Below are 15,407 nucleotides of genomic sequence, written 5' to 3'. Positions count from 1 at the left end.
GTGTGTGAGTGTGTGTGTGTGAAGGGTATGCAAGTGTACGCACACAGCCATATAGCCACTCTACAGCAAGAACGAGCAGCCCAGGCCATGGCTTCCAGGCACACCCAGTGGGCAGGCCAGCGGTCAGGAAGGCACACCCGGCCACACCACCCCAGGCCTGCAGGGCACCAGGCACCCAGCAGACAGCAGTGCCTGCACTGGCTGGGTGAGTGCAGGGCTGGGCTGCTCTCGCCTCTTGAAGCTGCAGACTGTGCAGAGCACAGGAGGAGGAGCAGCACAGCTACAAGGCGGCTCCCTGCCAGCCACGGTGAACATTCAACCCAGGTCACTTTTCTCGGTTGGCCACACTCTAGTTTCAGTAAAGAAATGTGGATTTTTTTTTTTTTACCTGTAATAGATTTTTTCTTTTGTTCTCCAGATTCATGAGAATAATGACTTCTATTTTTGGTCTTGTTACCATTTTTACAAATTTCCTTGAAGAAAAATAAAATGAACACGTTATTCATTCTAGGAGACCTCCTTCAGTTTGTCCCCTAAAGTGAGAACTGAGGATGGCCGAAAGAATTGCAGCAACACAGAAGGAAAATCTGAATGAGAAATCTGACAGATGCAGAGCTAGATAAAACCTATTTGATGATCCTAAGGAACAATAAAAAAATAAATCAAAACAGCCATTTAATTTTCTTTTTCTTTTTTTTTTTGAGACGGAGTCTTGCTCTGTTGCCCAGGCTGGAGTGCAATGGCACAATCTTGGGTCACTCTGAGGGTCACTCTTGAGGCCCTCTGCCTCCGGGTTCAAGCCATTCTCATGCCTCACCCTCCCGAGTAGCTGGGATTAGAGGCATAGGCTGCCATGCCCAGCTAATTTATGTATTTTTAGTAGAGATGGGGTTTCACCATGTTGCCCAGGCTGGTCTTGAACTCCTGACCTCAGGTGATCCACCTGCCTCAGCCTCCCAAAGTGCTGGGATTACACGCGTGAGCCGCCTTGCCCGGCCTATATTTTCTTCTTTCTATCCTAGTTAAATCTTCACTGTTGCTTATTTTGTCTGTTTTAAATAAGTTTCAACCAAATGCTTAGCTATAGCTTTTAGCTGTTTAAACTCTTAAGAAATTAAAAAATGAGTCCCAAGTGAACAAAGTTTAGAAAGGAAGCAGAAACAGCTGTGATAATGAAGCCTCTCCTCACTGCCAAGGGTTGTCTTGAGGGTGCTTTTTAACTCTGAATGGACATCCACAGACTCATTTTCTCAGGGAGAACAGAAGGGGACGTACGGCTCTCCTCTGGCGTGAGTCCTCATGGCCATTGCTGTCGCTGGAGGAGGTCTGGCTCATGAGGTGCTCGTGGGACCCGTTGCTGCCCAGACTCCCGTAGCCGCTGGAGCCGCTGTGGGGGACCGGCTGGGGAGACAGCAGACAGTACTACAGACACAGCCAGGGCTGCTGAGCTACGCATGTAGCACCCCCGCCAACACACCCTGTTTCACAGAGAGGGTGGTGACCCACCCAAGGCTACATGGCCAAGACGAGGGGAGCTATGGTTTGAACCCCAGGGTCAGGCTCGAGGTGGACTCTTGGCCTCTAGCTATGGTGCCCCAACCCAGACGTGCAGTCATGGAGGAGACTGCGCCAAAGGAATGCGTCCAACCCACTCATCAACGCCAGCCACGCCTCTGGGGAGGGTTTAAAACAAAACAAGATGTGATGACAGCTTCACTCCACAGCCTCTGGGAACCGAGAAGCAGAAGCCCACTCAGGCACGGGGTTGACTGCAGTGACTCAGAGTTTTTAGGGACCTTGAGTACAATGTCCCTAAGTCCCATTGCTCTGGATCGTAGTGAGTCCCCACGCCACTGAGAGGTCACTCTGGGGCTATGTGGCCTGTCGGGGCATGGTGTCTGCACACGTCCTTCAGCCACTCACTCAGGGCTGCGGCTGAGACGATGCTGAAGCGAGGCTGGAGGCAGCCAAGGGTGCCGGGGACTGTCTTGAACTACCCTGGTCTATGCCCAAACTGTCCCCTGGGGGATGCTCAAAGAATGACAGCTGAGGGCATCTGAGTGGATGTAACAGGACCAGGGTGAAGGGCAGAGCCTATGTCCTCCACAGGGGCTCCAAGGGCTGCTACCTAGGAGGAGGCATGCAGGCACCGCACCCACCTGCAGCAGGAGCCGGTGGATCTGCTCCGTGAGCTCCTGAATGCTGGGGTGCAGGGGCTTCTCCTCTGTGCACGGGTGAGCTGCGAACACGTCCTCATTCAAAGGGCCCCTGTGTGGTTTTAACTCATCTGGTCAGACAGGGCCCCACCAGAGGACCTCTCTGGCATGGCTGTACAGCCACTACATGCTGCCTGCCTGGGGGGGCCCTCTGCCCCTCCCCTGCAGCCCCCCAGGCTGCCGCCTACACACTCCCAGCTCTGTCTGAAGGAGGTTCCTCCCACGTAGGGGCAGGGGACCGGTCACCCCTGTCTGCTGGCCTGGGGCTCCAGATTGGGGGCAGGAGGCAGTTGGTCTTGGCCTCAGCCCCTCCCTAGGCCATCTGTTGCTGTGAGGTGACAACAGCCCAGGATCCCCACCCAAGACCCCTGAGACGCCTCGGGCCCTTAGAGCACTCACACCCTGACTTTGTGCCTCCCGATGATGAAGGAGATTTTCCTGCTCCACGGGTTGATGAAGCTGGACCAGCTGGTGTCCAACGTGATGTACTCCCCGTTCCGGGCACGAAACCGAATGGGAGAATAGTCGAAAGGCTGGCCCCCAGACTGTAGGACTAGGAGAGCAAAAGCCAGCATTCAGGGGAAAAGGGGAGCAAGCAGGGTTTGCAGTACAGAGGCAAGTCAAGACTCACTCAGGCCTGGGACCATCTGCAAACTTGAGGGGTGTGAACACTTCTCCAAAGCTGCTGCTTTCAACCTCCTGCTTTTGCTGTCAATTACCAGGATGCTGTTTCCAGCAGGAGCTGTTTCATCCCGTGTCTCACCTCTGCTAGAGTGTCACTGGCGTCTAAGAGGGCTGGGCTTGGTGAGGACACACACTGTGCGCTCCCTGGCCTGGTCAGAACCTTCCTAGCCACAGATGAATTGGTCTCTCCTCCTCCCATGTGCCACTGAAGTCAACAGTAAACAGGAGATGCCACAGACTCAGGTCATGGCCTGAGGACAACTGGCCACAAAGGAACTCATGTGAGTTCACCACTCTCTTGACTCCACTGGGCACTGCAGTGCCAGGAGTGAGGCGGTGAGGCAGGCATCTACCACCCGCTTGTCCTTAGCTGATCTGACCTGTCAGAGCTAGACTGGTGCCAAGAAGAAGCCCCAAGAATGCCCGACTTTCCGCCAAACACGTTAGGATTTCCCGTGAAAAGGGGACCTACTTTTTTTGTGGATGGCCAGCATCAAGGGCCTGTCGCTGGGGTGGAGCTGCACAAGCACTGGGGTCTCAATCAGGTCCTGAGGTAGATATCCCAGGAGGGGCACCGCCCTGGAAGGCAAGCAGACACGCGCTAGGATGGGCGTCCAAACAGTGGAGATTGTCGCTAAGATCCATCTTATTCCCTGGAAAGGGAAGATATACTCCAAACCCCACTCCCCACCCTCCAAGATCACACTTTGGAAGCTGGACTAATAGAGGACCAGTTAGAGTTCCAACCAATAGCAATCGAAGGCCCAGCTTCTAGGATGCAGAAACAGGCTCCCTCCGCTGGAGCCCGAGGGCTTCAGCTCTGCGTTGCATCTCCCGAATGATAAGTCATGATCATGTTTTTGGTTTTTTTCTTCCAGCATCTTTTTCTTTTTCTGTGTCACTCATTAGTTCGGCCACATGTGGCCTGGCATGGATTTTTGCTTAACAAGTTTCGCCTGGGCCTTGGGATACCCTTTCTATGTGCATCTTTTCCAGCCTGTTCTCGTATGACTCTGGACTTGGCATCCAGTTGGCTTACTGTGGCTTCTCTGGAGTCCCGGTGGCTGGACAGGCTTCTGCTCCGGGCCGTCAGGACACCTCCCAGAGCTGTGGCTTTGCTCCTTGCAAGACCCAGCAGAACTTCGGCAGCGCCCTCTGCTGGCTCTGCCGACCATCTCTTCTTCCAAGCTGCCTCTTAACACTGCGGCATCCAAATGGGTTTCCTCAAACTCTGCTGCTTGTGTGGAAGGATTTTCCCTGTGAGTCTTTAGACCATGGTGCAGGACTTTCTCAAGGGCCTGGTGTTATTCTTTGATTTCCTCCTCCTTGTCTGAGGCTCTCTCTCCAGGCCTCATGACTTCCTTTAGACAGGATATACAGAATGTTCCTGGCATCCACCCCATCAAAGCCTGGTTGAAGGAGGAGGAAGGGGAAGGAAGAGGAGAGGAGCAGGAGGATAGGAAGGAAAAAGGGGAGAAGGAAGAGGAGGGAGAGGAAAGGGGGTAGAGGGTGAAAAGTAGGAGGGGAGAGGGAGGCGAGTCCTGGCCACCTGCTCTGGCTGGCCTTGGGCTCTGTGAGCCAGGCCACATACCAGGCTTCATCAAGGAGAGCTCGCAGACTGTGGCCCTCATGCCATGTGCACCTGTCTGCCAACCTCCCTGTGCAGGGCTGAGCTGGACACCAGGTTGGTGGGGGAGTGGGTTACAGACAGTTCTCAGATCTTTGAAGGAAGCACCATCTCCCGAGGCTGCTTTACATATGCACAGCCCCAGGCCCCATCCTCCAAGATCCTGGTTCTGTAGGGCAGCATGGTATCCAGAAGCCTGCGTCTGAACACTGCCTCCACTGGCTCTGCCCAGGCGGCCCAGCGGACACACCTGAGCAAGCTGGAGCTGGAAGTGACAGATCCCTTTATACCCACAGAGCCTCCCCAGGAAGCTGTGTGGCCCTGACTTCAAGGGTGGGGGCCTGTGTCCCTGGGCCAAGAGTAGAAGGGGGAGAGGACTTGATCCCCACAGCTTCGAGGAGGTGACCTGCTGCATTTCAGGAAGTGCAGCTTGCTGCTGCTTCTTGGTCCACTTCCTGTGGTATCTTCTGAGGTGACTTTTCTGTGACTACTGCCAGTGGCCCACACTTTTCTTTCTTTCTTTTTTTTTTTTTTTTGAGATAGGGTCTTTTTCTGTGACCTAAGCTAGAGTGCAGTGGTGCAATCATAGCTCACCGTAACCTTGAACTCCTAGGCTAAAGTGATTCCCCTGCCTCAGCCTCTGAGTAGCTGGGACTACCAGTGTACAATACCACACTTAGCTAATTTTTGTTTTATTTTGTAGAGACAGGGTCTGGCTACGTTTTGAACTCCTGGTTTCAAACAGGCTGGTTTTGAACTCCTGGCCACATGCAATCATCCTATCTCGGCTTCTCAGAGTGTTAGGATCATAAGCGTGAGCCACTATACCCAGCCGGCTCAAGTGGTTTCCAAGTCTTCATGCATCTGGAAGAGGATGGATGGAGGAGCTGGGAGAAGGTGTATGGTCGGGGCAGAACCCGCTCAGAACAAGGGTGCTCCCAAATCTCACTGGGACCATTTGCACCTGCTACAGCACCCTGAGTGGGAGACCTAGAGAGAGGGAACTGAGTGGGGCTTTGAGGCATGGAGAAAATCCTGTCCCCACAAGCAGCCTCCAGCACACAGGCTGGAAGATGGACTTCTGCTGGGATCCAGCCAATGGCACCCCCGGCTTCCCCCTGGACACTGGTCCCAGGCAACACCGCCTCTGCCTGTACTATCATCTACTCCAAACCGGTTTACATGGGATAATTAAGACAGGCTCAACTAGAACAATCACCAGCTCTCCAGAAAGCCTCATTACACCATGTGCATATCTTAGGAAGTTTTCAGTGTAACTCCATAATTATTTCATTGCCTGTGTGTAATTATATATTTTTGTCCTTATCATGTAATTATAAAACCAATATGCAGGCTTGGCTTTAGCTAAATAGCTTTTATATCAAAAACATGAAAAAGTGGGTGGACGAAGACCACTTACCTCTCATCCACATCCTGGAACAAACAATTTGGTGTATGGGTGGTTGTAAAAATTCTCTTTTCAGGAGGAATTCTAGGAGCTGAAAGAATAGAACATTGCACACATTTGTGATCCTAAGAAATACATATTTAATGTTACATTAAAACTACCAGAAAACACCCTGCAGATTCGGAGAAATGAGCAACTAAAGAAAAAATGAAAACACGGACTCGAAATAACAGAGCCTGCCACACTGAGGGCAGAGCAGACCCGCCGCGGGTCATGGGATCACCGGCCGGTCTTCTCACCTTCTTCGCATGCTGGGGTTAGTCTAATAAATTGGAACTGCCATGTTAACAAAACCACACAGACCACGTAGAGACTACTCTTAGCAAAATAAAGCTGGAAGGCCATCTTTACGATTTTTAGGATGAAACTAGAGTGATCTGACAAATTATTTTTCAGAAAAATGAGTTATATACTTGGATTCAAATTTCTTTTCTTTTTTTTTTTTTAATGAGACAGTATCGCACTATGTTGACCAGGATGGTCTCGACTGCCCAGGCTCAAGTGATCCACCCACCCCAGCCTCCCAGTGTCAGATTACAGGCATGAGCCGCTCCACCTGGTCTGGATTCAGATTTCTTAGCAAATGTCACTGTACTGTAGAACTTCACAGTTTAGAAACTAGACAAAGGTGGACAAAGTTGCATAAAGTGAGTCATAGATCCAAGATTCTCCTCAATTCATAGATAAAACATTCAAAATTCCAATATTTGTCACTCTTGAAGGAGACTCTGGTAGTTTAGGGGAATAACTTGTTGAACTGTAAGTACCCTCTCTAAACCTTAATGAATATTTGTAAGAGAACGTTTGATAATATAGGCAGGAACACATCAAACATTGTAAAGAAAGTCACGTGCTTAAAATATTTCTATCACTTTTAAGAAGTGCTTTTTTAGCTGGGCGTGGTAGCTCACGTCTGTAATCCCAGCACTTTGGGAGGCCGAGGAGGGCCGATCACCTAAGGTCAGGAGTTTGAGACCAGCCTGACCAACATGGAGAAACCCTGTCTCTACTAAAAATACAAAATTAGCCAAGTGTGGTGGCACGTGCCTGTAATCCCAGCTACTCAGGAGGCTGAGGCAGGAGAATCACTTGAACCAGGGAGGCGGAGGTTGCAGTGAGCCAAGATCACAGCATTGCACTCCTGCTTGGGCAACAAGAGCGAAACTCCATCTCAAAAAAAAAAAAAATGCTTTTTTAAAAAGCTGTCATTTGTGTCATTTGGTTGGGCGTGGTGGCTCACGCCTGTAATCCTTGAACTTTGGGAGGCTGAGGCGGGTGGATTGCCTGAGCTCAGGAGTTCAAGAACAGCCTGGGCAACACGGTGAAACCCTGTCTCTACTAAAATACAAAACAAACAAAAAAAAATTAGCTGGATGTGGCAGCGTGTGCCTGTAGTCCCAGCTGCTCAGGAGGCGGAGGCAGGAGAATCACTAGAATCAGGGGGACAGAGGTTGCAGCAAGCTGAGATCACGCCACTGCACTCCAGCCTGGCCAAGAGCAAGACTACATCTCTTAAAAAAGAAAAAAAAAGCTGTCATTCACCACCAAGAAGATGATGAGCACAGCACAGCATGGACTCAGCTGGCTTCCGGGTTCAGCAGCTGCAGACTGCACCTGCCTTCTGGGAATCTGGAGATCATGTGACTCGCTCAGCAGCCATGGTGAGCACCTACAGTTACTAGCCAGGGATTTCGGCCATTACAAGGACCAAGAAGCCACAAAGCAGGCTCTTAAGAGGGATCACAAGAAGGATCGATCAAGGTGGCACAATGCCTTGTATCCTGTGGGCTTCAAGAGAAGGCCCCAGATATTATTTTGGGGGTGGGGTAGCCAGAAGAACTAGTGGGACCAAGACAGTCATGGGCCAGAGGTGAGCTGGCCCAATGACCAGGTTCTGCAGGTGAGATGACAGCAGGAGCAGAGCCCAGGGTCTAGAACACGCTGGGCATACAAAGGCACAGCAAGCCTTGTGTGGAGGCTGACTCGCCTGGAGCAGCCAGTGCATGTCTGTCTGGGAAAAAAAGAAATTTCAGGAAAAGTTAAGATGGGCCAAGGTGGAGAGGGAGGGATCCCAGCACTTTATTTACTGCAGCTTGAGGAAGAATTGGGGTTCTGGAGCAGGCGGCAACATCAGTGCCTTTCACAGAGGGCCCACAAGGCTGAGGCATGAGGCAGGGGATGAAGACGGGAGGGAGGCAGGGCCCCAGACCTGACAGGGCTATTCCTACTTTGTGGACAAAAGGCAGAGCAGCCAGGGGAAGGGGAGAAGGGGTCATGGCGCTGGTATGCAGAGGGGTGAGATGCTAGTGTCCAGATGCCTCAATCTGCCATGGGGAGGGCCAGATGCCAGGCGGGCTGTGCTGATGTCCAGAAAGATGGAGACTCTGCCCCAGGTGCAGCAGAGAGGCCAAGGCTAGGGAACTGCAACTGGGAGTCCGCGGTACAGATGCTAAGTTTGAACCACAGGAGTAACTGAGGGGTCAGCCAGAGACAACCCTGGGCCTGGCTGTTACCTTCATAACCAGAATGCACTCTCTCTGCCAGCAGAAGGCAGCAAAGCTGACTCTCAGCACCTTGCTGGCCCCGCACCGTGACCAGGTAGGGAGTCATGCGGAAGGGGTGGTAGCGGACCTCATTCTCGTGGCTTTTCCCGACCCTGTGGAGAAGAGCAGCACTCAAAGTTTGGAACAGTGACACAGGAACAGTTCCCTGTTCTGTTCCCTCCTCACCTGGGACCCAGGCCACGCTGCAGGTGATGTGCACCTCTGCTCTGCCTGAGGAGCTGGGTCTGCCCTACTGCCCTCCTGAGTTCCTCCATACCGAAGGGCAAATCAGTCAACACCCATCCAGTGGGAGCGTGCCACAGCCCCTCTCCGGAGCAGCCTGCACTCTGCACAGGTAAAGCAGATGGGAAACGGGTGCTGCTCCCGCCAGGGGTCCTCGGCCCTGACTTCTGAGGGTGTCAAGGTCTGGCCCAGGGTCATTCCCGACACTGCAACTGGATGCTCAAGCAGTCACCCTGTTGTGGACCAAAACCCTGTGGGGAAAGCTGTGGGTCTCTCCCCAGAAAAAAAGCACAGACAGCCAAAGGCTGCAGGTGCTTTCAGAGTCTCTGGACCATGGGGTAGACAGAGAGAAAGTGCAGGGTCCCCTGGCCACCCTTTTCCATGAGGGGCAGGAGAAGTCACTACACTGCTGGCTGCATTCTAGTGAACTGTGCATATTTAAAATGCAACTGTGATTTCAGGTACACTTCAGAAACAGGTGTGCTGGGTCCCTGCAGGTAGGGCTCATGCCCCTCCAGCCTCAACTGGAGCGGGGAGTGGTGGAGAACACATGGGCCTCCTAAACCCTGTGACAGGCACTGGGGTGAAATGTTTGTACGGTTTTCTAATTTAAAAAAACTGGGAACCAGGCTTACCTGACACGGCAAAAGAAAGATTTCTCCTCCATGCAGCATTCTTGAGTAAAAGAATCTAAAAGAAAAAGACCAAAGTCATTCATCTAAATAAACAACTAAATAATGTTCCTCATTTCTCAGACAGAAGAGCAGCGGAATCAAGAGCCAAAGTGAAAACTGAAAATTTATCGAAACACAAAGTGAATCCTTTAGGTGAGAAATCTTCTATTACATTTCCGACTAAAATTACATACACTTCATGAATGTGGTACACTCCAAATTATGCAGTGCTAAAATTTTAGCACCAGGATTTTTACATTTTCAAAATGATAAATGATGCTGCTGCAAACACACCAGTTAACAACTGAGCACACTCACGGTGCACTGCCACAAACAACCAACCCACAACTGAGCACACTCACGGTGCACTGTCTCAAACACACCAACCCACAACTGAGCACAATCACGGTGCACTGCCGTAAACACAACAACCAACGCACAACTGAGCACACTCACGGTGCACTGCCACAAACAACAACCAACCCACAACTGAGCACACTCATGGTGCACTGCCACAAACACACCAACCCACAACTGAGCATACTCACAGTGCACTGCCACAAACAGCAACCAACCCACAACTGAGGACACTCGGTGCACTGCCACAAACAAAACAACCCACAACTGAGCACACTCACAGTGCACTGCCACAAACACAACCAACGCACAACTGAGCACACTCATGGTGCACTGCTGCAAACACAACAACCAACCCACAACTGAGCACACTCACAGTGCACTGCCGCAAACACAACCAACGCACAACTGAGCACACTCATGGTGCACTGCTGCAAACACAACAACCAACCCACAACTGAGCACACTCACGGTGCACTGCCACAAACAACCACCAACCCACAACTGAGCACACTCAGTGCACTGCCACAAACACACCCACCCACAACTGAGCACACTCGGTGCACTGCCACAACCCACAATGGAGCACACTCATGGTGCACTGCCACAAACACACCCACCCACAACTGGGCACACTCACGGTGCACTGCCGCAAACACAACCCACAACTGAGGACACTCATGGTGTACTGCCGGAAATTCACCCACCCACAACTGAGCACAGTCATGGTGCACTGCCACAAACAACAACCCACAACTGAGCACACTCACGGTGTAATGCCACAAACACACCCAGCCACAACTGAGCACACTCATGGTGCACTGCCACAAACACACCCACCCACAACTGAGCACACGCACAGTGCACTGCTGCAAACAACAGCCAACCCACAACTGAACACACTCATGGTGCACTGCTGCAAACAACCAACCCACAACTGAGCACACTCATGGTGCACTGCTGCAAACACAACCACCAACCCACAACTGAGCACACTCACGGTGAGCTGCCACAAACACACCAACCCACAACTGAGCACATTCACGGTGCACTGCCGCTGACACACTGACGCACAACTGAGCACACTCGGTGCACTGCCGCAAACAACAACCCACAATTGAACACTCTCACAAACGTACAGAACACTGACACAGAAAGCTGTGGAGGCCACAGCAGCTCCATCTTGAAAGCTAAGCCTCTGTGCTGACTTCTGCGAAGGCCAGGGAGATTTCATTTCCCTCTTGTCCCTGAGTAAGAGCAGGTACTTAAGTTAAATCCTGCCCTCAGGGCACATTCCTACCAGTTCCCTGTGAAGCCCTGGGTCTGGGGAATGGCACTGGGATCCAGTCTTGTCTGGTCACCACCCACAACACACACATGGCTTCTGTTCTGAAGACCCCGTTAAATGTTTCCTTCTAAGAAACTGAATTTGTTGGCCTCTTTCTTTGGCTGAATGGAACTGGGATCCAGTCTTGTCTGGTCACCACCCACAACACACACATGGCTTCTGTTCTTAAGGGCCCGTTAAATGTTTCCTTCTAAGAAACTGAATTTGTCAGCCTCTTTCTTTGGCCTCTCAGCTGCCTCAGACTCTGGGGTAGGTGTGCAGAGGCCTGGCCACAGCGAAACAGAACATTTCCTACTACGTATTTTTGGGATAGTCAGTTCTAATAGAAACAACTTGGCATTTCAAGGCTTACATTGGTATTTTGGTAAAATAGTAACTTCCTTTAAAATGTGAAAGGTCTAGTGAAAACATGAAATCAATCGGGCAACCTCATCAGAATTGAAGGAAGAGGTGTTTCCCCTAATAGTTGAAAGGGATTTTAAAAAAAGAAATCTTTGCTTTCGTGGGAATCTAAATTAAAAAAAAAAAAAAAAAGAAAGAAAAAAAAAAATCTTAGATCTGGGTCTTTCACAAGCATTTCGTCTACGCAAAAGAAATGAGGAAAGTAGGGGCAATGACTAGTTACAGAAAATGATGTAAAATCACCAGCTTGGAAAAGCTCCTGAGAATTCACCTGGTCCTTAACTTAGCTGGGCAGTGAGGAGCTCGGGCACAGGAGGCCTTGGGGAAAGCCAGGGGGTCGGAGGCACTGGCAGAGGCCCAGAGGCCGGCACACCCCCCAGCTGGCTCCAGGGACTGGACCAGACCCCACTGGGAGGGCATGGCTGGGGAGTAGAGCCTGGAAATGAGACAGGGTAGATGGGGCCACAGTGGCAGGCAGGGCAGCCAGGGAGGCTGCCACCCACAGTGCAGACAGATTTGGCCTGCCTTGCCTTAGGGGCCGGCGGCATCTGCCCAGGGACCTCACAGTCTATATACCCAAAGCCAGCCCTGGTCAAGGCGAAGAACCCTCAGGAAGTCACTCTGGGACATGACCCACTCACTGGTTGTGGCTGTCAAGGTGGTAGGGGACGCCCGACTGCAGGGAGCTCAAGTTTCCCACTGCCCCAAGACCGCGCCTTCCCGACTGCAATGGCAGCAAGATTTCAGCTTTGCACAACAACTTCATTTCCAAAATGCCTAATGGTTTTCTTTATCTGAAATCTATGAAAAGACTATTTTTTCCTCTAAATGTATTCTGAGGAGACGAACAACTGCTTATCTTTTACCTTTGCCAGAGTGGGCAGCTGGCGGCCCCCACAGGTGGGCTCCGAGTGCAGAGGTGAGGTGGGGAGCTTGCACCACATCTGGGGTGGGCCCAGCTCCTGGCCCCTCCCCCGACCCCCAGAGGGAGCAAGGTGCTTCCTCGATGACCTCACCTGCTCCACTGCACATGCTCCACGAGGGAAGCTTGTACGGGGAGGTAAAGCTGTGGAACACGCCCACATCATGAGGCGCCAGGAATTCCACAAACTTGGCGTCGCTGAAGGCATCTCTCTTACAGTGAAATACGGATGCAACCTGGTCAGAGATGTATAGGATCTTCCCAGATACCAGGGACACGGCCACGGCAAACATATCCTGAAAATGAGGAGCAGGGTGATCAGGTCAGACAGGGCTGGACGCACATCCGACTCAGGCTGGCAGGCTGGAGGGAGCCGCCCACCGGGAGGGTCAGAGGTGGGGAGCTCTCTGAGCCCCTTGCCTAGTCCTGACCAAAAACCCCATCTTTCCTGTTGACCGAGGAGGAGCCTTGGCATCATGGACGAGCTTCTCATGCTAAAGTTCACCTTAATAAAAAACCGCCTAAATCCAAAGGGCATCAGCCTAATGGCTAAGGTCAGCATGACCATAAACCACAAATAACATCTCCAACCAGAGATATTCCAAACTCCTCCCTGACCAGACATGCCAGCCCCAGATAACCCCCACTCTGGGCCAGAAAGGTGCCTGCCCCAAGATAACCTCCCCTCTTCCCAGAGATTCCAACCCCACCATAAACTTCTCCACACACATAAAATATTCCAAGCTTGTGATATGCCCCCTCACCCTGAAACCAATAGATACTCTCAGTCCGTAAGAGAAAGCACTCCTGACCAATCGGCCAGGAGCGCCTCTCGGGTTTTAACGGAGAAAACCTGTCTTTGACTGCCAAACCACGTTTTGTGTTTCTTTCCTCTTTAACTCTTACACCTGTTACAGTTACTGGGAGGGTCCAACATGATATAATTTGAAAGAACACATCAGGGTTCTACTGCTGGAAGAAACCCCAGCTGCCTCCACTCCCTGGGAGGTGCCACTCGCCCCACTGTCTTGGAAAGGGAGCCTGGTGTTCAGGCTGGGAGGCTGGGAGGTGGGGGACCTTCTGCTCACTTGGCCTGCCCCATTAACCTCCACCAGCCTTGCTCTCTCCCAGGGTTTTGGGGCTTCTTGGGGAGCAGATGCCTCTGCTCGGGCCCCTCCAGCCCACCATGGGCGCTCTCCCTGCTGGTTGGCCCTCTGGGCTCAGGGCTGGGGGCTGCCTGGGGGTTACTCTGGAGGCAGAAGATGGGAAGGATTAGGGAGCCCTGTTATGAGGCCAGCTTCACCATGGTCCCAGTACATATGGGGTCCCCAATGGCCCTTACATTTGTTCTCACTGGCTGAGAAATCGGGGTGGTAGCGTAAGTGTGTGTGTATGCGGGCCATGCACCCTCCAAGGAGGCCCAGCTTTTGGTGTGCTTAAAACGCATGGGCTTGTAAAATTCCAGCACCCCCTCATGACCACAAAGCCCTGGACAAGTGAACTGACTGTCACTAAGTCTGTCTCCTCACCCTGAGGACACGAAAGCCCAGAGCCCCCAGTTCAGTCACACTGGGTTTGCCCTTGCACCCATGAGCTACAGGACAAAGTTGGCCAGGGACAAGGAAGACAGTCTCACAGAAGGCAGAAGTACAGAACATGAATGCTACTTCCAGAATCATGTTCTTTCTTTTAGAGGTGGGAACTTAACTGCTGAAACCCAAAACGCTCCTGCCTTATGGCCACTGGCCACAGCGCTGAGCTAGCTGGCCTGGAGGAAGAACTCCTGCTATTTAAAAAGAAACTTTCCAGAGGAAAAGGCTTACGGCATTCTTCACGATGTGCTCAGAGGTGACGCTCTCGATCTCCTCCACGGTGTAGGAAGGCACGTCTGCTCCACAGGGGTGGCCCTCGCTGGACATCAGCAGCTGGTAATACTCTTCGCTGGCTGCAGGACAGACAGGGCTCACACTCAGCGGGCAGAACACAGAACTTGGCTAGAGACACTCACTCGCTCTTACAAAGTGGGGCCTCTACTTTTCTCAAATGAAAAGGTGGGATATAGACCCTGTCTTCCTGGGACATGGAACACATGGAAACGTGAAGGCAAAACAGACTCACAAACAGAAGTCAGGATTTTTTCCCCTAAAACATCAGAAGGCCTTTGATTACACAATTTTTTAAAGTGGCAACTACATGATTTAAGGTAATATGGTCACAGAGTTCCAGCTACCCTTCACATTTTCCAGGTTTTTTTTTTTTTTTTTTTTTTTTTTGAGATCGAGTTTTGCTGTTGTTGCCCAGGCTGGAGTGCAATGATGCAATCTCGGCTCACTGCAACCTCTGCCTTCTGGGTTCAGGCGATTCTTGCCTCAGCCTCCCGAGTAGCTGGGATTACGGGAACCCGCCACCATGCCCAATTAATGTTTTTTTAATTATTGTTATTATTTTTTTGAGATGGAGTTTTGCTCTGTTGCCAGGCTGGAGTGCAGTGGCACAATCTCAGCTAACTGCAACCTCTGCTTTCTGGGTTCAAGTTATTCTCCTGCCTCAGCCTCCCAAGTAGCTGGGACTATAGGCATGCACCACCATGCCCAGCTAATTTTTGTATTTTTAGTAGAGATGAGGTTTCACCATGATGGTCAGGATGGTCTCAATCTCTTGACCTCATGATCTTCCCGCCTCAGCCTCCCAAAGTGGTGGTATTACAGGCATAATAATTAAGCTGGACACCGTGTCCAGCTTAATTTTTATATTTTTAGTAGAGATGGGGTTTCACCATGTTGGCCAGGCTGTTCTCAAACTCCTGACCTCAGGTGATCCACTACCCCTGGCCTCCAGAAGGGTAGTAGAGATATTTTTTTTTTTTTTTGAAAGATGGAGTCTTGCTCTGTCGCCAGGCTGGAGTGCAGTGGCACAATCTTGG

General features: G+C 51.4%; 1 protein-coding gene across 4 annotated transcripts in view; it reads right to left on the bottom strand.

The window, feature by feature from the left end:
* The window catches only part of PER2 (period circadian regulator 2), a 45,533-nt gene that overhangs the window by 15,437 nt on the left and 14,689 nt on the right, over positions 1-15,407 (bottom strand). For all 4 annotated transcript variants that reach the window (XM_032277734.1, XM_032277735.1, XM_032277733.1 and 1 more), the window contains 10 exons: positions 14,308-14,429; positions 12,579-12,780; positions 9,417-9,471; positions 8,509-8,651; positions 5,948-6,026; positions 3,373-3,479; positions 2,616-2,769; positions 2,160-2,268; positions 1,276-1,401; positions 389-473 (listed from right to left, as the gene is read on the bottom strand). In XM_032277734.1, coding sequence (XP_032133625.1) covers positions 389-473; positions 1,276-1,401; positions 2,160-2,268; positions 2,616-2,769; positions 3,373-3,479; positions 5,948-6,026; positions 8,509-8,651; positions 9,417-9,471; positions 12,579-12,780; positions 14,308-14,429 — 1,182 coding nt within the window. The remainder of the gene's footprint in view (positions 1-388; positions 474-1,275; positions 1,402-2,159; positions 2,269-2,615; positions 2,770-3,372; positions 3,480-5,947; positions 6,027-8,508; positions 8,652-9,416; positions 9,472-12,578; positions 12,781-14,307; positions 14,430-15,407) is intronic.

The sequence above is a fragment of the Sapajus apella genome, unplaced genomic scaffold (genome assembly GCF_009761245.1).
Source record: "Sapajus apella isolate SASKATOON/1434 unplaced genomic scaffold, GSC_monkey_1.0 scaffold10, whole genome shotgun sequence".
Lineage (NCBI taxonomy): Eukaryota > Metazoa > Chordata > Mammalia > Primates > Cebidae > Sapajus > Sapajus apella.
Note: the sequence above shows the minus strand (reverse complement) of the source record. Positions and strands in the feature narration are given on the sequence as shown.